Below are 19935 nucleotides of genomic sequence, written 5' to 3'. Positions count from 1 at the left end.
CAAATCCTTCCTCTGATTTGTGTGACCTTGAATAAGTACTTTGACCTTGGTGGACCTTGGTTTCCTCCTTTGAAAATGAGAAGACTGAGTTCCCTCCAAGCTCCAAATCTGGACACCGCTGATCCTTTTAGACTGAGGATTAGGGGTTGGAGAGCCTGAAGTGGTAACATTTGGGTGAGCCTGCTTTCTGGAGGCCTTCCTGGGGCTGGGCTGCATGTTTGGGACTTGGGAACAACTAATCCCCTGGCTCAGGGTGAGAGGGAGGGAGAGAATCACAGCTGCCTCAGCTCCACTGACGGCCTCCTCCTCCACCCCCAGCACAGACCTGTGCCAGGGATCCCCAGCAGGCGGGGAGGGGGGAGGTTGGTGTCCACAGAACTGAGCTGCGCTGCCTCCCGGTGTAGCTTCTCCAACCCTGATGGCACAGGGGGAGGCTCTGCCCAGGAGGGACCCCAAGGTGTCTGGGGTCTGAGGAGCCGGTAGTTGGCCTCCCCCCAAAATGTGCATGGGTTGGAGCAGAGGGGAGAGGCCAGAGAGAGACAGAGAGAAACTAAGATGGAGAAGGGGACAGAGAAAGAAGGATGGAGAAGGGGAAGGAAGAAATGGAGACAGACAGATTCAACCAGAAAAGCAGATATGGAGGGAGAGGAGGCATGGCCAGAAACAGAGGCAGAGACTAGAGAGAGAGGAAAAGACCATGGGGAAGAAAAAGAACAAGGCAGGCAGAGACAGAGGAGAGAGTGACAGGGATGGAGAGAGAGAGCAGTGAAACAGAGAGACGGAGACACAGGCAGAGGAAAGACAAGACACAGATGGGAGAGGGGAGCAAGTCAGAGAGAAAAAGAAATAATGGGAGTAGGAGACAAGCAGCGGCAGAGGAGTAGAGAAGAGTAGAGAGAGAAAAGGCGAGGAGAGATAGAGGCAAAGAGAGACAGAATAACAAAAAGAGACAGAGAGGAAGATGGAGATAGGAATAATGAACATAATAAAATGCAGAGACATAAAAGAGAGACAGACAGACAGAGACAGAGAGAGAGACCGAGACAGAGATGGGGACAGAGAAGGAAGGAAGGAGAAAGGGAAAGAAGAAATGGAGACAGACAGATTCAACCAACAAGACAAGCAGATTTGGAGGGAGAGAAAGCATGTTCAGGGACTGAAACAGAGACAAAAAGGATAGAGAAAAAGGGAGAGGCAAAGAGAATAATAGAGAAGAAGATGGACATAAAAATAATAAACCAAAATAGAGACAGTAAGAAAAGAAGAGAGTAAAAGAGGGGGGAAAGAAGAAAAAGAGAGTAGAAGACACAGGGTTAGAGACGTCCAGTGTGAATGAGAGAGACAGAGAAAAATAAGAGAGAGAAAAGAAAGATATGTAGAAAAAATGGAGTCAAATGGAGAGGGAAAGGAAATGAGAGAAAATGAGAGAAAGAGGTGGGTGAAGGACACAGAAGGAGTAAAGAAATTGGAGGAAAAAAGTAGAAGGGAAGGGAGGGCAGAAAAGAAGAGGGATGTTAGGGGAAGGGGCATCCATGAGCTTGTCTGATTTCCAGGTGGGGAGATGGAGGGTCCTGCAGGCATCCTCCCCCTCCTTAGCTCTCCCCTGCCTAAGCCCATTATTATTTTTTTCTTTCCAGGTATTGGTGGTCTTGGTGGACTTGGGACAGGTAAGTCTAGCATCCTTCTTCCTTCTCCCAGCTCTACCTTCACCCTGATGTTGGAGGGCACCTTAGTGAGGTCAGAACTGCTCCTGCTCCCTTGGAGTGGGAATTATGGGGTCTCCCTAGAGCCTCTTTCTGGACTTCCAAATGTTTATTCACCCCCTATCAATGAGTATAACACAAGGAGGCTACTTATGGTAGAAGAGAAGAGAAAGTTGAACATTTTCCTTCCCATCTAAAAAGGAAGTCAGGGCAGCCTCTAGTCTTATCCCAGGGACCCCCCTACAGATTGTCCATCGGCTGAATGTTAAGAGGCATCAGTAGCGATAGGATCTCAAAAGCAAAATCCAGAATCTAGAATGATCATCTCCAAAGAACCCTAGACAAACCATGAACTTGACCTTTTCAAATCCCCAGCAGACTTTACAAGGTCATCTAGGTGACTGATTCTTTTAAGGGAAATCTTCCCCTTACTTTTCTAAGGCTTTCAATCAGGACCAATCCTAGGAAGACAAAATCTGCCATTAACTGGCCCCAAGTGTTTTACCAAAGTGGGGAACCACTTTCCCAATACTTCTTGGACTTTTCCTCCCCAAAGTCTTTTCCAATCTTCTATTATTTTATTGTCTCATCACCAAAAACCAAGAGGGCAGCTATTTAATTCCTCTTTTACAGATAAGGAAACAAGACCCAGAGAAATATAGTGACTTTTGCCCAAGGTCACTTAGACAGTAAATGACAGGACTGGAATTTTTACTCAGGTCCTCTGACACCAACCACCTCCCCTAGGGTAGGTCCCTGGGGAAGAGGGAGGGGACTAATAGGAAATCTCCAGGGTCCCTTCCAGTACTGAAATTCTATGGCTTGACAGAGTTCCCACTCATCCAGATTCTTATCAGCTCAGAATGAGGCAGCATAGAGTGATGGATGGTGATAGAGTCAACGATAAACCTGGGTTCAAGACTTGCTCCCATTTTCACTCACAATAATTCTGAGACAAAGCAGTTAATGTTTAGGGTTCCAGTGTCTTCCTCTATAGAAGAGGGCCATAATAATGCACTCACAACCTCACAGAGTTGCTGGGAGCAAAGTTTCTTGCAAATTTTAAAGTATTAGAGAAATGGAGATTTACTTTCGATAGATAGACTCATGTATTCAAGGAGCTCAAAGGGGTTATGTTCAATCTGGAAAAAGCTTAGGCTGGGAGAGACTGGGATGTGAAGAGCCTTCATTTCTTGCCACGTAAGGGTTGGTCAAAGGACTTGATCATATTTAGATTAGAAAAAGCTCATAGATGAGGTCCTTGGGCATCTGAAGGGTGGTTCTATGGACAGGGGAATCTACTTGGCCTCAAAAGTCAGGTCTTTGGGCAATCTATGGGAGTTTCAAAGAGCTGGGGTGAGCCTTAATGTCAGAAAAAACAATTTCCTAGTAGAGCTATCCAAAAGAAGAATGGACTGCTTCAGCTGGGCCTGAGCTCCCCATCACTGAAGTTTCCAAGTAAAGACTGGCTGGCTTCAGATGATTCTTAGGCTGGGACGGATAGAATTCTGAGATCACTTCCAACTTTGAGTTTGGGATTGTGGTTATTTTAAAGAGAGAGAGACTAAGGGTCAGAGAGATGAGTCTGAGATCACCCATTTATGGCTTTTTCTTTAATGACTTAAAGGAAATCTAGAACCCGGATAGGGATCTCCCTGGTTCCAATCCCAGTGTTCTTTCTACTCCATCTTTTCCCATCAGAGGTCATCTGTATGATCCTCTTGGCCCTCAATCCAAAGGCTTTCTTTCATCCTTGCTGACCCTTCTATAGTATTTGATACTTCAGACCATCTCCCCCTTTGACTTCTGGGACACTGACCCTACTATGGTCATTCTTATAACTCCTTTTTTCTGTTTCCTTTCTCTTCCTCTTGGTTCCAGAAGAGGAACAATAAATCAACAAGTTTTGAGTCAAACAGCCTAGTAGATGGGGGCACCAGATTTGGAGTCAGGAAGACCTGTGGTCTGTGTGACCCTGAGCAAGTCACTTAACCTTCCTTGCCTCAGTTTTCTCATCTATAAAAAAAATGAAAAGTTGAGTCAAATGGCATCTTTCAGCTCTAGATTCATGTTCTTATAATCCCTTTTTTGAGCTTTTTCCATGTGCCCAGCCCTGTGTTTTGAGAGAAACAAAAGCTCAGAGAGATAAAGCCCCACACATATCATGTAGTCATTTAAGGAGCAAGAGTTTTTGAACACCTACTATATTCTAGATGTCAGATTAGGTGAAGGCAATGCAAAGACAAAAAAAAAAATGAATCAACCTCTGCCCTCCAAGAGCTTGCAAATGGAAAAAGATCATTGCATAGGTGAGAGGTAGGTGATCTGCCAAGGACTCTTAAGTACAGAAAAAAGGAGAGATCCCAGCTGATCTCAAGGAATCAGGGCAGGCTTCCTGGCTGAAGTGACATTGGAGTTGAGCTCCCAGCTCCCCAGACATGGCCAATGAGGGTCTCATTAGGGCTCTGCGGCCCACCCTGACGGCTGACCCTGCTCCATTGATGATTCCTGGTGGAATGGTGCATGGGAAAAAAGAAGGCTTAACTAAAACCAGTGTGCCCAAGATTCCCCTCTTCCCATAATTCCCCTTCCCTGTGAGTCAAAAGAGAAGGTTGGGCCCCATTTCAGGGGTGCTAGGCACCAGCCAGGTGTTCAGAGATCCCCACCCCTCCTGCCCTGTATCACCCACACCTCCTCGCCAGTCTGTGACCCCAGTCATCCTGTGTCATTCACTAGAAAGGATCTGACCCCATTGGGTTTCTTTCTGAGTGGTCCCCTGAGTTCCAGCAGCCCCAGGCTTTGTATTTCCAGTTCGTGGAAAGAAAAACAAAAACCGTCTTTCCACATAATTGAAAACAAACTCTGTATAGTTGTGAACTCCCATTGCCCATCAGTTCCTCTAGCCAAGGGCAGTGGAATTTCTGCCTGGAGCAGGGAAAGAGGGAATGATTAGCCCCAGATGTTGGAAGGGGAGAGGAGCCCAGAGCCAGAGGGAGCCATTCCACCCCTCATAAACATTTCAGTTTCAATCTGCTCATGGATGGACTCCCCAAGCGACAGGCCGGGGGGAAAGAGCTCAGGAAGGAGAAAGACTGCAGAGTTGGGGGTGATGGCCAACTAAATGGGAGCAAGCCGACCAAGAGGCAGGAGATGGAGGGAGCAAACAGAGAGCCAGGAAGATGGCGGTCAGAACAGAGAAGAGAGAAATGGGATAGGAAAGAGAGGCAGATGGTGGCAAAGATCAAAACCTCAGATCAGCTAGCAGGGAAGGAACACTGGCTTTTTGAGTCAGAGGATCTAGGTTTAAAACCTGCCTTTTATTCAGCCTCAGTCTCCCCTTCTGTCGAATGAAGGCATTGAACTGGATGCCTCACAGGTCTGTTTCAGCCCCACTCCCGAGCCTTTCTCAATCCCACCACAAAGAACCCAAGAGGAGGAGAGTTCCTGATGGGTGGGATGGTGCCCTCCCACCACCACCACCGCCACCAGTGTCACAAGGGCTGGGGTGGGAGAGTGGGCCACGCTGTCCCGAATTCACTTAATTAATCTTTCTCTCTCCAGGCCCTGGAGGACTCGGAGGAGGTGAGTATGAAAAGCATGACCAGTCTATAGCTGCCAAACTTCACCTAAAACAAAATGGAATCCATGCAATTATCCAAGGATAGATTCAGCTCATCGCTCGCTTCCGGATCATAGAAATTAGAACCCAAAGGATGGCGGAGGCCAACAGCTCGGATCCCCTCATTTTGCAGAAGGACCATCAATCAGCAATCAGTGATGGAGCCCTCCCTATCTGTCCCACTCAAGGCTAAGCACTAAGAAACAAATAGAAAGAGATTCCATTCTAATGCAAGGAAATCTGTGTGCAGGAGATTTAGATATGCGTGCACGTATAGAATTGATAAACATTTGTGTTAATCCCTAGATGTTTGTGTGAGTGGATATAAACACATCTGTGAATATATAAATATCTATATCTCACATCTATTATATACACAGTTATTGGGAGATTTATGTATGGAGATCTTTTAAGAGAAAGGGAGAGAGAGAGAGAGAGAGAGAGAGAGAGGAGAGAGAGAGAGAGAGAGACAGACAGAGAGAGAGAGACAGAGAGACAGAAAGACAGAGTTCTTCATTTTTTTTTCATAGCCAAGAAGATTGAGACCCGGACAGAAAGTGACTATCTAATGTCAAAATTATTACATTAATGACACTCAGAACACCATATTCCAAGACTGGATGTCTTCCTTTGCACTCTCTCTGTCTCTGTCTCTCTCTATCTCTATCTCTCTGTCTCTCTCTCTCTCTCTCTCTCTGAATCTCTCTGAATCCCTCTGTCTCTATCTCTGTGTCTCTGTCTCTGTCTCTGTCTCTCTCTCTCTCTCTGTCTCTCTCTGAATCTCTCCAAATCTTTCGTATCTGTCTCTGTGTCTCTGTATCTCTCTCTTTCTGCCTCTCTCTCTGTCTCTCTGATTTTCTATCTCTCTCTAAATCTCTCTGAATCTTTCTACCTCTATCTCTGTATCTATCTGTCTCTGTCTCCCTCTCCCTCTCGCTCTCTCCCCCATCTCTCTCTGTCTATGTGTCTCTGTCTCTGTCTTTGTCTCTCTGTCTCTCTCTCTGTCTGTGTGTGTGTGTATTGTTTCTCTCTCTGTCTCTCTCTCTTTCTCTGATTCTGCTTCTCTCTGTCTCTCTCTGGTTTTATCAATCCTGTGATTTCTTTGGTGTGGGGAATTCCTAAGTGAGGAAACTTCCCCCCTACAAAGATCAACCAGCCCCTGCCCTACAGCTCAGAGCTTAGAGAGGCATCTAAAGACTTACCCAGGCTCACACAGTCAGTAGGTGCCAGAGGCAGGCCTGGGTTCAGCAGCTCTTCCTGAGTCAGTTCTCCTAGGACCACATTTTATGTACCACTGTGCCTTTTGATTTTGTTCCAATCCATCAATTATAACAATCCCAGAATCGTATGGGCAATATACAAGACATGGTTCCTAACATCCATGTGGAGCAAAAGGACCAACTTAGCTTTATAGAGCTGAGTGACCTTGAACAAGTCACCTTTTTTCTCTGTCAAATGAAGGAGGTGGACTAGACCAGGAGTTCTTGATCTTTTTGTGTTCTGGACCCTTTGGGCAGTTTCATAAAGCCTCTAAACCCCTTCAGTGACCCCCCAGGTGAAGGTTACTTTCAGTTAGAAATGAATGAAAGTGAACATTTAATTTTTTTCTCATTCAAGCTCATGTTCTCAAAATCTACCATGGGGGGGGGGGTGCGGCTAGGTGGCACAGTGGATAGAACACTGGCCCTGGAGTCAGGAATACCTGAGTTCAAATCTGGCCTCAGACACTTCATAATGACCTAGGTGTGTGGCCTTGGGCAAGCCACTTAACCCCATTTGCCTTGTAAAAACCTAAAAAAAAAAAAAGTCTACCATGGACCCCAGGTTAAGAGCCCCTGCTGCAGAGGTTAGACACATCTGGGCTAGTCTAGAGCTCCCTTTAGCTCTGACAGTGTAATAGAGAAAACATAAGATAATTAACTCATTTCCAAAGCAGATACCCAATATCCAGGAGTCGGTGCTATAAGAAATCAGAGGGGGATGATCTAGGAGGGCTCCTTGGGCCGGTAGGGGCTGGGGGAGAGACTACCTGGAAGAGATGAGAGCTGGAATGGACCTTAAAGCCTAGGTCGGATTTGAACAAGGGGAAGGGAGTGGGGGAAGGTCCTCTTATCCAGAAACAGGACTAAGAATAAAGGGGTGTGTGGTTCTCTGGACACGGTGAATGTCTTATAGATAGGGACATGCTTTCCAAACATCTCCCATAAGGTCAGGGTGTGCAGGAAGGATGCAGGGACAGGAACACAGGCTGAGATGCCTGTCTTTGCCTCTAATGAGAATGACTCATTTCTTCTCTACCACAGGACTGGGTGGCTTCCCAGGGGGGGCCTACCCAGGAGGACTGGGGACAGGCCCTGGAGCAGGAAAAGCTTATAAAGCAGCTGCCAAGGCTGGTAAGTATTCCCCAGTTAGACCTCCCTCAAAGAAAGGAAGCAGCATCCCTCGTGTCCATATGCTACTTCTACCCTCTCCCCACACACAAACACACAAGCAGGATAGGGTTTATGGTGCTCATTTTATAAATGGGGAAACTGAGGCTTGAAGAGATGATGAGGCATGCCTAGGTCACATAGCTTAATGTGGGTCAGAGCTAGGACCGGAGCTTCTTCCACCTGACTACAGTGCCTTCCTCCACTGATTCTCTAGGTCTTGGTGTTGGTGGTGGTGTTGGCGGCGTTGGTGGTGTTGGCGGCGTTGGTGGTGTTGGTGGCGTTGGCGGTGTTGGTGGAGTTGGGGGCGTTGGCGGAGTTGGGGGTGTTGGAGGAGGAGTGTCCACAGGTAAAGTCTTTCTGTTCTATCTGTTTCTCCACCAAGGAGCATCATTGTTCCAGAAGGTCTGGGGCCTTCCTGAAGCAGGCTCTGATTACATCTCTTTTACTTTCCCACCAGGTGCCGTAGTGCCTCAGACTGGAGCAGGAGTGGGGGCTGGAGGAAAGCCAGGGAAAGTTCCAGGTTAGTACTGCTATCACCAGAAAGACATGGAAGATGAGGGTCAGGTCAATGGGACCTAGAGTGTATAATAGATTTGGGGCCACCATACAATGAGGACTAACAAAATAGTGAGGTCCCTTCTGTCCAGAGACAAAAACTTGAGAAGATAGTGTGATGGAGTGAAATGATGTGTGGTAGGGATATGGACAAAAATAGTCTGGATTTGGAGTCCAAAGACCCGGGTTCAAATGCAGACTCTGCTATTTAGTTCTGTGCAACCTTGGGAAAGCTACTAAATTTCTCTAGGACTCAATTCTTCCTCTATAAAATGAAAAGGTTACACTAATGGCCCACCAGGTGCCTCTCACTCCAAATTTATGATTCTGTGCTACCCTTAAATCAAATGGGATCATGATTCCATTCACCAAACCTTCATAGTACAGCTAGAAAACCTATAAAATCTGTTTGTTCAATCCAACGCTGTCATTTTACAGAGGAAGAAACTGAGGCCCCGAGAAAGAGATAAGTTTGTCCAGATTTCACAATGAGTTAGTGGTAGGACTGGGAGGAGGACCCTAATGCTTTTGGCTATGGCAATCAAGTAACAAGCATTTATTAAATCCTTACTGGATATCAAACATTGTACCCTGTCTGCCCTACCTCCCTGAAGCTCAAGGGAGGTGATTTTAGGACAAAACCCCCAACTTTACACATCAGGGAGCCAACATCTGGAAGTCGTCTTTGGGGGAGGTAGGATAGACTGGAAATAGAAACATGTTTCAGAAGACTTGGGGTAAATTCATGGACAATGGATCCCTAACAGGTCATTTAGGGAAAGCGGTGGGGGGGATCTTGAGGAAAGGCATGGGGTGTGGAGGGATAGGAAATCTATTGATGACCTTTGAGAATATTATCAGAGGGGACAGCTTCACCCTTCTTGAGATCACTGAGAGAGAGAGAGAGAGAGAGAGACAGAGAGAGAGAGACAGAGACAGAGACAGAGAGAGAGAGACAGACAGACAGACAGACAGAAAGAAAGAGACAGAAACAGAGACAGAGTGACAGAGAGACAGGAGGAGAAGGAGGAAGAGGTGGAGGAGGAGGAGGAGGAGAAAAGAAGAAGAAGAAGATGATGAAGGAAGGGAGAGGAAAGTGGGGAGAGAGAGAAAGAGAAGAATGAGGATGAGGGAGAGCAGAGAGACAGAGAGAGAGAGAGAGAGAGAGAGAGAGAGAGAGAGAGAGAGAGAGAGAGAGAGAGAGAGACCAACAGAGAAAGGAGGAGGAGGAAAAGGCAAAAAAAAGAAGTAGTGATGGAGAAAAGGTGAGGTAGAGAAGAAAGAAGATAGAGGAGGAGGAGGAGGAAAAATAAAAAGATGAGAGAGAGAGAGAGAGAGAGAGAGAGAGAGAGAGAGAGAGAGAGAGAGTTAAGAGAGTTGGAGAGACCAAGGAATGACCCTGATTGAGGGCATGGGGCAGCTAAGATGCATTTGAGGGGAAGAGAAGATTCTATGACTTTAATGGGAGACAAAAGCAGTATCTGTGACTCTTGCTTCTCTTTTTGGGCTCATGCTACTTAATTGGTCACACGACTTCCTTACTCACCCTCACTTACTTTTTTAAAGGTGTGGGGCTTCCTGGAGTATATCCAGGTGGAGTTCTTCCAGGAACAGGTAAGAACAAGTTGGGGAGCAGGAGGGATTTGGAGACAGGGGCAGAGTCTTGACTGCAGGTTGGGGTTGAAATGGTTCCAGTTCCCCCTCTCCTGGACAAGACAAGAGGGTCACACCCCCCAATCCTACCCCATATCTGAATTTTCTGGATGAATGGCTGGATGGATTGAAAGAGCATATATCAAGAACTTACTGTGTGAATGTACTGAGCTAAGCATTAGGAATAAAGATACAAGCTGCCAGGTGATTGCCTGCCCTCAAGGAGCTTCCATTCTAATAGGAAGTCAAAAGCATACAGAGGTACTGGAAATGGGAGGGGCTGTGCTATAGACATGGCTAGAAGGGGATTGGAGACCCGGCCTCCAGTTCCTCACCTGTCCTATCCTGGCATCCCAGGTTTCCAGGGTCTGGAGGGGGGAGAGGCTGAGGAGGATGGTTGGAGTAGAGATGGTCTAATCACAGACTGATCTCTGAGCTGGACCAGCTGGGTCAGAAATGCAGTTATGCCCCCCCCCCCAAGGAGGATTGGGGAGAAAGGATGTGGATGGCTCCATGCCGGCTGTCCCCACTTCAGGAGGTTCAGTCGTGAGCTCCTGTCCCACTCCTAATGTGTCAGAAGAATCTATTTCCGTTTCAAAGGATAACACATTTTCTGATTCTGGAATGTAAAGAGGTTTCATCCTTTTTTTCACCCTCCCACATCTAAAATCCCCTAAAGACCCTGTTTCCAGGCTGGTTTTAAAATTAGTTCTCAAAGCGAGGGCTGCTCTGCCTCTCCCCCTCCTCTTCTATATAGGACACCCAGCTAAAGGCCAAGGGGGCTACAAAGTGGAAACCATGATCCCTGCCCCCAAGAAGCTTACCTGGGATAATAATGAGAGCCACCACATAGCATATTTTTAAAGCCCATCACAAATATTATCTCATTTGATCCTCACAACAACCCTGGGAGAAAGGAGTTGTTATTCTTATCCCATTTTACAGCTGAGGAAACTGAGGCAAGAAGTGAAGTGACTTATCCAGAGTCATGTGGCTAGTAAGTGTCTAAAGGTTGGATTTGAATTCAGGTCTTCCTTGACTCTAGGTCTACCAGTCGAGCCACTGTGCCTAATCCACAGGCTTGATGCTGACAGTAGTGACTGTTAGACCCCAGAGAAGGAAGAAATCTTTGTCAGCTCCTGTGGTCCAGGAAGGCTTCCTTCCTCAAGAGGTGTACCATGCAGAATGGGCAGGACCAGGCCAGGACAAGGAGAGGCTGGAGGCCAATTCTCTTATGGCTTAGGGAGTGAGGGATGGCATAAACAGACTAATGCCTTTTTTCCTGTCAGTGAACATGCCTTCTTTCAATTTCAGGAGGACGATTCCCCGGAGTAGGGGTCCTGCCGGGTGTGCCAACTGGAACTGGAGTCAAACCCAAAACCCCAGGTATTTGGAATCCTGCCCCTGGACAAACCATTGCCCCAAACACCTTCATCCCATAGCTGTAACAAATGTTGGAGAATTGGGGGTTTATCTGGCCAAACCATTGCCCCAAACACCTTCATCCCGTAGCTCTAACAAATGTTGGAGAATTTGGGGTTTATCTTCATAAAGCAAGGATAAAAAGAAGATGATTCCCCCTTGTGACTCTAGTAGTGTTTTAAAAACAATGAAATCTTAATTAAGAGATCATCCAATTCTAACAAAGTAATGAATCTTTCTAATGGTGAAATTTTAGGTATCAGAACCTGGGGCAAGGTATGAGGGGTCTTGATGGGAGAGTGAGTGGGGAGATGGCATCCTTTTTTAGTCAAATTGCATATGATCTGAGATAGTTTGAAAACTTTTTCACTAAAGACTCAAAAGAAATGGTCAGTCCTTAAAAAGAATGGCCTCTCTCTTTGTTTTCTCAAAGGACTTTCACAGGCATTGTTTTCTTGATCCACCTATTAGCTCTTAGAGAGCAGGCAAAGTCTATGATTCCAATTTTATATAGGAGGAAACTGGGTGGAGGGGAAATGACTTGGTCAAAGTCATACCATCATAGTGGCAGAGTAGGTATCCTTAAAGTCTATCATTCTTCCCTCCAGGGAGTTAGATGCCATATTTTGTCTATGATTGTGGTTCTCCTGGCCATACTCCTCAATCTTTTTGAGGGCCAAAATCTTGGAAAGGAAATGTCAGAGTATCCCACATGGGACATTTGTCCACACTGACAAGATATGTTTATGTGACTCCAAATATCCTAAATGAAAACTGAAAATATTTGAATATTTTAAATAATCTGAGGTAGGGTAACCTGCCTAAGATCTCATAGGTGGAAAATGATAAAGGTAGGATTTGAACTCAGGTTCTCAGATTTCAAGCTTTTCTGAACTGAAGCTGTGTATACACAACACCAAGAATTGACAATTCAGACAAGAAATACTCTTAACTGATCTCTAAGTCAAGTCCTTTCCCCTCCATGAACCTCAGTTTCCCCTATTTGTAATATGTTAGACCAGTTGATCTCTCTGCCTAGTCAGCTCTTATATCCCAGGATGCTAGAATGTTATCATTGACTCATTTCTTTTTTGCTGGCAGGAGGAGGTGGAGCTTTTGCAGGAATTCCAGGTGAGAGAGCAGCTATTGTCCCTGTTCTAGCCTGGGACGTCCCCAGGGGTTCAGGCTACCTCAGTAGGCGAAACAGGGTGTGAGGTTCCTGCCTCCTCATGAGTAAGGCAGAAAGTCTCCCAGGGACTTTCTGGGACCTAAAAAACAGTTTAGAATTTTCTGAAGAGCTCTTAAATAGGAAAGTAAGGAGAATCCCTAAATCTGTTAGTCAACAGTCATTGGTTAAGGGCCTGCCACGTAGCCCCGGGGGGGGCATTTTGGGAGGAGCAAGACATGCCCCCCCATCTCTGAAGAATTTCTGATCTCATTGGGGAGCCAAAATTCTCACAGATGAAAAATAAAAATGAGCACTCCTAGGTAAGGCAGTGCCAAGGACCAAAGAGATGATACAAAAATGAAATCATTCTGGAGGTCCAAATAGCTCTGAAGGGGCTAGGATGGTAAAGGAAGACTTTCTAGACTGAATGGGACTTAAGTTGGGCCTCAAAGAATAGATCTGTTTGGGAGAGGAGTCGATGAGGAAAAAGGCAGACCAGGAGGCAGGACACAGCACAGGCAAAGATTAAGAGACAGGAATAAAGCTGGTGTCTGGAGAAACTCTAAGATCGGCCTGGCTTGAATGTTTTTGTGTATATAGCAGTTACAGGGAATGGAAAGCTATATTAGGGTCTTTCTCAAATGGGGGGACAAGAGAGTGAGGATTTCTTCTCTTTTTATTTACAGGTGTTGGTCCTTTTGGAGGCCAGCAGCCAGGAGTCCCCCTAGGCTACCCTATCAAAGCACCCAAACTCCCAGGTAAGCCACTAACTCTTTAGGGGTTCAGGGCTAAGGCAAAGACAAAGAAGATGTCACCATCTAAAAATAGAAAACACTTTGAGGTTCACAGCGATCTCCAAGAAGTCTTAAAGTAATACTGTGGGGTGGGTTCTAGAGACTTTATCTGCATAGCCTTTTGATGGATGAGTCTCAGAGAGTGAAAGTGAATTGCCTGTAGTCACCTAACTAGCGTCAGTGGAAAGTGGTCTTGATTTCAACTCTACCAGAGATAAGATTTGAAAGTCATGTCCGCAGGAAGTCTTGAGTAAAGAGAGGTAGCAGTAGCATCAAATACCGGTTGGGTATGGTAGAGTTGAAGGCATCAAGAATTTAGATGTTAGAAGAAGCCAGGTTTGAAGTTTGGTCTGCTCTTAGCTCTAATCCTGAGTCTGCTGCTACAACTCACACCCCCAGTCACCTCCTCCCCTTCTGGAAGCCCTGATTCTTTCTCGATCTGATAGCATCACTTTCACAGCCTCATTCTATTCTCTTGGATGTTTGGAGCTAATTAATCCCATGGTGGGAGATTCTAGACAGTGGTGAATCCCCATCAAATGTGATCCTCAGAGAGGAAATGCAGACTTAGAGCCTGGATGGGAGGACCTTTGGGCAAGGGTCAGGGATGGCTAATCTGGGTGGCTGACCACAGCTCCTTCCCAGATTGCCCTGGGTGACCTGCTCCTAACCCGAACCCAGACCTGAGAGGCTGTTGGTAATGTTCAATTCAATCCACTTGATTAAGCACCTACAATATTCAAGAGCTTAGACTCTTGGGGCTACAAAGACTAAAAAACAAGCAAAAAACAACAGAAAAAACCAAACAGTCCCTGTCCTCAGGAAGCTTGTAATCTGCTAGGTGGCTATGAACACAGGTAAGTAATGGAAGGTCCAAAGGACAGACCCAGAAAAAAAATGTTCTGGAAAATCTTGAAGAGGAAAAGAGAGCTAACAGTTGAGTGGACTGGGAAAGACTTCCCAGAAGCGAGGGCACCCGAGTATGAATTCCAGCTTTTGTACTAACTGGTTAACTACTAACTAGTCACTAACCAGTTAAGTGGTCTACTAACTAACAAGGTTGCTAGCTCTGACTGTAGATCCCTAACTTCACCCCTTTGGGACTGAGTTTTCTCAGCTATGAAAAGGGCTTGGAGCAGGTCATCCTTAGGGTCCCTTTCTGCTCTAAATGTGGGATCAAGAGAGATGAATGACTGGTCCAAGATCATACAAGTTTTAAAAAGTCAAACTAGTCTTATGAGTCTAAAGGGGGCAGAGGCTCCTTCCTGTCATCCCTCCATGGGTGGTCTACCTCCTTTGCTCAGGGTCACACCTGGGACAGGACCTGGAGGAATCTCCTGATCAAATCTTTTCTTCCCTCAGGTGGTTATGGACTGCCTTACAGCACTGGGAAGCTGCCTTATGGTGAGTGTATTGGGCTTTCCTTTGTTTCCTGTCCATCACCATAGGTTCCCAGGTACCCAAGGCTGGTCTGGTGTGGCCAGAGGCTAAATGTGCATGGGAGTGGGGGAGAGGACGCACTGCAGTTTTGAAAGTGATACTCATGGGATATTCTCTCTGTACACACCATGAGCACCTTGTCTGCTACTTAGAAGTCTGTGGGCTCTACACAACTCCCTTACAGCTTATCTGCTACTTAGAAGTGAAGGTCTAAGGGAGCTGTCTAGAGCCCAAGGAGTTAGGTGACTTGTCTAGGGTCTCACAGCATCAGAGGCCATTCTCAACCCAGTCTTCTTGAACCTCCAGGTCAGCTCTCTGTTCACTTGAGCACAAGACTGTTGGATAGATTTATAGCAAAGTCATTATTCACAAAGACTTTTCATTCATTCATTCATTCAATCAACCAAGAATTTATTTAAGTCCATTTTACATATGTAAAATAATAGGTATTTTTAAGTCATTATAAGGCAAGAATAATTTTTTTTTGGTTTTTGAAAGGCAGTGGAGTTAAGTGACTTGCCCAAGGTCATATAGATAAGTAATTATGAAGTATTTAAGGCCAGATTGGAACTCAGGTCCTCTTGACTCCAGGGCCAGTGCTCTATCCACTATGCTACCCAATAGCCCCAAGAATAAGTTTTAAGAATTAACTAAGCCTATTTTGTGCTGGAGATGATCCTGGAAGCTCAAAGATAAAAAATGAAGAATTTATATTCATGGAGGGGGAGGAAGAAATAACAGGTTCACAGACAGCTAAATCAAAGGCTGACTGACACTCTCTCTTTCTTTCTGCAAAGGTTATGGCCCAGGTGGTGTTGCTGGAGCAGGTGCAGGAAAAGCAGGATACCCCACTGGAACAGGTACAACCTCATTTTTCTGGTTCATCTCCAGTAAATGAGAGGCATCATCTCCATCCTACAGATAGAGAGTAGACAGACTTGCCTCTGGCACCCATCTTTCAAGACACTAGTAAATCCCCTTAGGCATCCTAACCAGTGGGGCAGAATCTCCAGAGGAACCAGTTACCTTCTAGTACAGGGTCCATTCAACCAGGGTTCCACCTCTCACCTTACCACATTGGTCCCAAATGTCTTTGGTCATAAAGCATAGGGGTGAGAATGAGGATGGTTCCATGTATCCCTCTTTCACTGACAAAGAAACATCTCAGAGCTCCTATCCCATGAGTCTGGCAGCAGTAATCAGGGCCCTGCCCCATTTTCTCCATGCTCTGCTTGAATTTGCTTGTGGGAGGGGTCTCTTGGGAAAGTGATCTCAGGGCCGGGGAGGGGACCACCACCCCCCATCCCACAATGGCTGAATTTCCTTATTTCCAAATCCAGGAGTTGGTTCTGCAGCAGCTGCAGCTGCAAAAGCAGCTAAGTATGGTGAGTGAACCTTTCCTCTTGATGAGAGGAGATTTAATGAGAAGACACCCCCCCACCTTCCTCCTTCATCCAGTCTCCAGCATCAGAATTACTCCAGGTCTCCCTGTTATCTCCAGGCTTTCTCTAGGCTGCTCTTCCTTCATTCATTTTTCCCTGAACCCCAGCCATTTCCAAGTCCTAATCAGTGTTCCCTACTGCTATGCAGAGTCCATGGTGGTTGGAGAAAGACCAAGAGACCTTCATTCAAATCCTACTTCAAACACTTATTGGCTAGGTGACTCCACGCAATCCTTTCCGAGTCTCTATTTCCCCATCTGTAAAATGGGTGTAAGAGTAGCACTTAACTCAGAGATGTTGAGGAAAATATTTTACAGACCTCAAATAACTTGAAAACTAAGACTTGTTTTTCCATTTGTCATCATGCAGTCTTATAGATGAGTCACACTTAACCTTGTGGACCCCCATTAAAGCACCAAGTCAGAAGTCTAGAGACAGAAGCAATCACAGTAATTGCCTACTCCAACCTCTCAATATCCTGAGGTGGAAAGAGAACCCTTAAGGATTTCAATGGCCTCCCAAAGTCATCCAGGATTAGCATCGGGTCCCCTAACTCCAGTGCTCCCTTTTCTCTAAATGATCTTTTGGGCAGGAGTTGGCACTCTTGTAATGTCAGAGTGGCACTTAGGTGACACCACAGTGCATAGAGCACTCACCCTGTTTGCCTCAGTTTCCCCATCTGTTAAATGAGCTGGAGAAAGAAATGGAAAATCACTCTACTATCTTGGCCAAGAAAACCCCAAGGGGGGTCACAAAGAGTCATACATGACTAAGAAATGACTAAACAACCAAATGCCAGAGTTGGAAGAGACCTCAGACTATCAAGTCCAGCTCCTAGAACCCTCTTTCTCCCTTTTTGCCTCTGCCTCATGAAACCCCTAGCTCCCTTCAAGGTTAAACTTTTTGTTGATGAAGCTTCTTCTCCCCTCCCTCCAAACGACTTCATATTTGTTTCTCTGTGTACACGTGATTCTCCTCCCTCCCCCAGTAGAAGAAGGGAAAGTTTTAGGAATTTTTTTATCTTTGTATTCCCATGGTCTAGCAGAGACACATAGTAGGAGTTTTATAGAGCATGCTTGTTGGGTGAGAATTCCCTCTCAAACATAGCTGGCAAACAGCCCTTCAGTTCACTAAGTGCATAGGAAAGATCCTTTATAAGGATTCTGAGCCTGTCGTACAGTTCTGTAGGATACAGGTCCCACTTCATTTCTTCCTTCCCAGGGACAGAAGGAAGCATCTAAGAGGAATTTCAACCAGGTATTATTTATTAAGCACCTACTATGTGCTTAGACAATATGCTAGATACTAAAGGCATGGGGAGGAGACAAAAATAAAATGGACATGCCTGCCCACAAAGAGTTTACCTTCTATTGAATCTGTCCCACTCTTTGCTGTCTCTTATTTGAGAATCTAACCCCCTCCCTACTCACTCGAATTCTCCCCATCTGCCAAACGCTAGGAGAAATGACTATGTATGATCCTCGCAGTTGGAGGAGAGGACAGTATCAAAATCTGAGCAGAAGGTGCCTTCTAGTCAATTGTCATAGACTCCAGACTACAGCCTCCAGGGTCCCCACCCTCCTTTTCTTGGGTTGTCCTCTTAGACATCAGCCCTGATGGGAAGAGGGGGCTGGGGATGAATGGAATTTTCTAATGGAAGAGGGAAGAGAGGAAGGGGGGGCGGATTAGAGGCAGACACAGCGGGGAGGGCAGCCAAATCCAAAGGACTGGTTATATTACAAAGTTGGACAACTCTTAAGAACACTGGGAAAAGAACACTCAAACATTCCTGCTGAGGCCCCTCTGGCCAGGGGACCGAACTGCCTGCCTGCGGTTTCTCAGTATGTGGCTGTGATTAAAGTGGGATTTGTTTTAAAACACACAAGTCCCTTAATGAGTGTGTTGAAAATGGGTGCATTGGGGATTGTGTTGTGTGGGGTTGTTTTTTTTAAATGTTTTCTCTAAGGACCAGTCAGTGGGGCTGCATCTTGCTATTGGGAGCTGCCCCTTAATGCCTTTTCTAGGGTTAAAATGGATAAAGTAGTCAGCTCTTAGAGAATTCTCTCCAGCCCCTTGTCTAGCCCCACCCCATCCCATCCCTTGTTCCTCCTTGGATCCTGATGCAGTCTGTCTCTACAGGTGCTGGTGCAGGAAGACCTGGTGCACTTCCAGGCTTTGGAGTTGGAGCTGGGGGACTTCCTGGCATCGGAGGCATTGCTGGTAAAGGGTTTCTGGGCAGCAGAGGTGGGGGGAGGGTGACAAGGGAACAGGATGAAGGGAGGAGCCCCAGGCAAGATTAAAGGTGGCTGATGGTTGGCTCTGAGACAGAGGACCTGGGGAGCCTTGGGCATCCCCACTACCATTACCCCCCAGCCTCATTTTCCTGCTCTGTTAACATGAGAAGATTGAACTAGATGGTTAGAGATCCAGATCTCTTATTGATAGGTACTGAAGATACTGAGACAAAAAAGGAGGCTATCCCTGCCCTCAAGGAGCTTGCATTCCATTAGAGGAAGCAGCATGTACAAAACATGCCAAATGCATACAAGTTAAATTCAAGTTAATTTTGGGAAGGAGGGCACTTCCAACTGAAATAACCAAGAAAACCATCAATGAGTCAGTATTAATTAAGAGGGTTCTTGGATCAGACACCATTTTAGGTCCTGGGGACATAAAGACAAACATGAAAGAGTGCCTACCTATAGCAGGCTTCCATTCTCTAAGGGTAGCCACAAGTGCCCAGATATAAATATAGGCAAAATGTATTCAAATACAAGCTAATTTCAGGGGGAGGTGAAAGTGGTGGAGAAGGGAACATGAGTCTGAAAAAGTCTAATGCAGAAGGTGATCGAGGAGTTGAGGCCTGGGATCCCAAGAGGCTCAGGTGACCAAAAAAAGGCATCCCAGACCTGGAGGGGGAGGGGCAGCCCTGCAAAAGTAAAGAGAAGGGGAATGAAGTGTGAGAAAGACCTCAAGAAGGGACCATAGAATGACAGGAAAGGAGCAAGGAAGGCTTCGCTGACCCATGTGACCAGTCAGCACCCCAATATCGTCTCTCATAGAGATTATTAAAAATACATTTAAAAAAAGCAATACGAAACTAACTTCCAGTCAATTCAACAAATATGTGTGAGGTGCCCATCATAGTGGTTTTCAATCATTTTGCTGCAGCCCAGTTATCTACGAGTTATTTCACAAATTGTATGAAATCACATCTAGCTATCTCTTCCTTGGGGAACAGAAAACATAAGTGTACCAAGAGAATGAATGAATGAATAAGTGAGTGAATGAGTGAATAAGTGCTTGTTTCTGGAGCACTGTGCCAGATGTTGGGAGACATGCCAGAGGCTTGGCTGCCTGTGAGCCCTCTACCTAGTTCTGGCCTTGCTAGCGTAAGTGGAGGGGCCAGGCAGGACCCACTGAGTCCCTTGTCTCCTTGTGTCTCTCCAGGAGCTGGGTCCCCAGCAGCAGCCGCCGCCGCAGCAGCTAAAGCAGCCAAGTATGGTGAGTGTTCTCATCTCTGGTCCCTCCGTCTTCCTTGTCTCGGCCTCTGCGTGGATCCCAGGAGGTCCCAGGCTGGGAGACTGAGTCTCACCCATAAGCCCTTCTGAGATCTCTGATTCCGAGCTTTCCTCCATCTCTATACTTCACTGGAGGTGTGGTTTTGTTAAGCTTTATATTCATATAAAGAGGCAGCATGATGGGGC

The 19935-nt window shown here is 46.1% G+C and overlaps 1 protein-coding gene across 6 annotated transcripts in view; it reads left to right on the top strand.

The window, feature by feature from the left end:
• The window catches only part of ELN (elastin), a 72154-nt gene that overhangs the window by 25949 nt on the left and 26270 nt on the right, over positions 1–19935 (top strand). For 5 of the 6 annotated variants that reach the window (XM_074189410.1, XM_074189408.1, XM_074189407.1 and 2 more), the window contains exons 5-18: positions 1638–1667; positions 5265–5285; positions 7626–7715; positions 7969–8100; positions 8212–8274; positions 9876–9923; positions 11277–11348; positions 12486–12515; positions 13239–13310; positions 14709–14750; positions 15584–15646; positions 16127–16171; positions 18368–18448; positions 19679–19732. In XM_074189410.1, coding sequence (XP_074045511.1) covers positions 1638–1667; positions 5265–5285; positions 7626–7715; positions 7969–8100; positions 8212–8274; positions 9876–9923; positions 11277–11348; positions 12486–12515; positions 13239–13310; positions 14709–14750; positions 15584–15646; positions 16127–16171; positions 18368–18448; positions 19679–19732 — 843 coding nt within the window. The remainder of the gene's footprint in view (positions 1–1637; positions 1668–5264; positions 5286–7625; positions 7716–7968; positions 8101–8211; positions 8275–9875; positions 9924–11276; positions 11349–12485; positions 12516–13238; positions 13311–14708; positions 14751–15583; positions 15647–16126; positions 16172–18367; positions 18449–19678; positions 19733–19935) is intronic. The other variant, XM_074189411.1, reaches the window with a different exon arrangement.

Source organism: Macrotis lagotis, chromosome 5 (assembly GCF_037893015.1).
Source record: "Macrotis lagotis isolate mMagLag1 chromosome 5, bilby.v1.9.chrom.fasta, whole genome shotgun sequence".
Lineage (NCBI taxonomy): Eukaryota > Metazoa > Chordata > Mammalia > Peramelemorphia > Peramelidae > Macrotis > Macrotis lagotis.
Note: the sequence above shows the minus strand (reverse complement) of the source record. Positions and strands in the feature narration are given on the sequence as shown.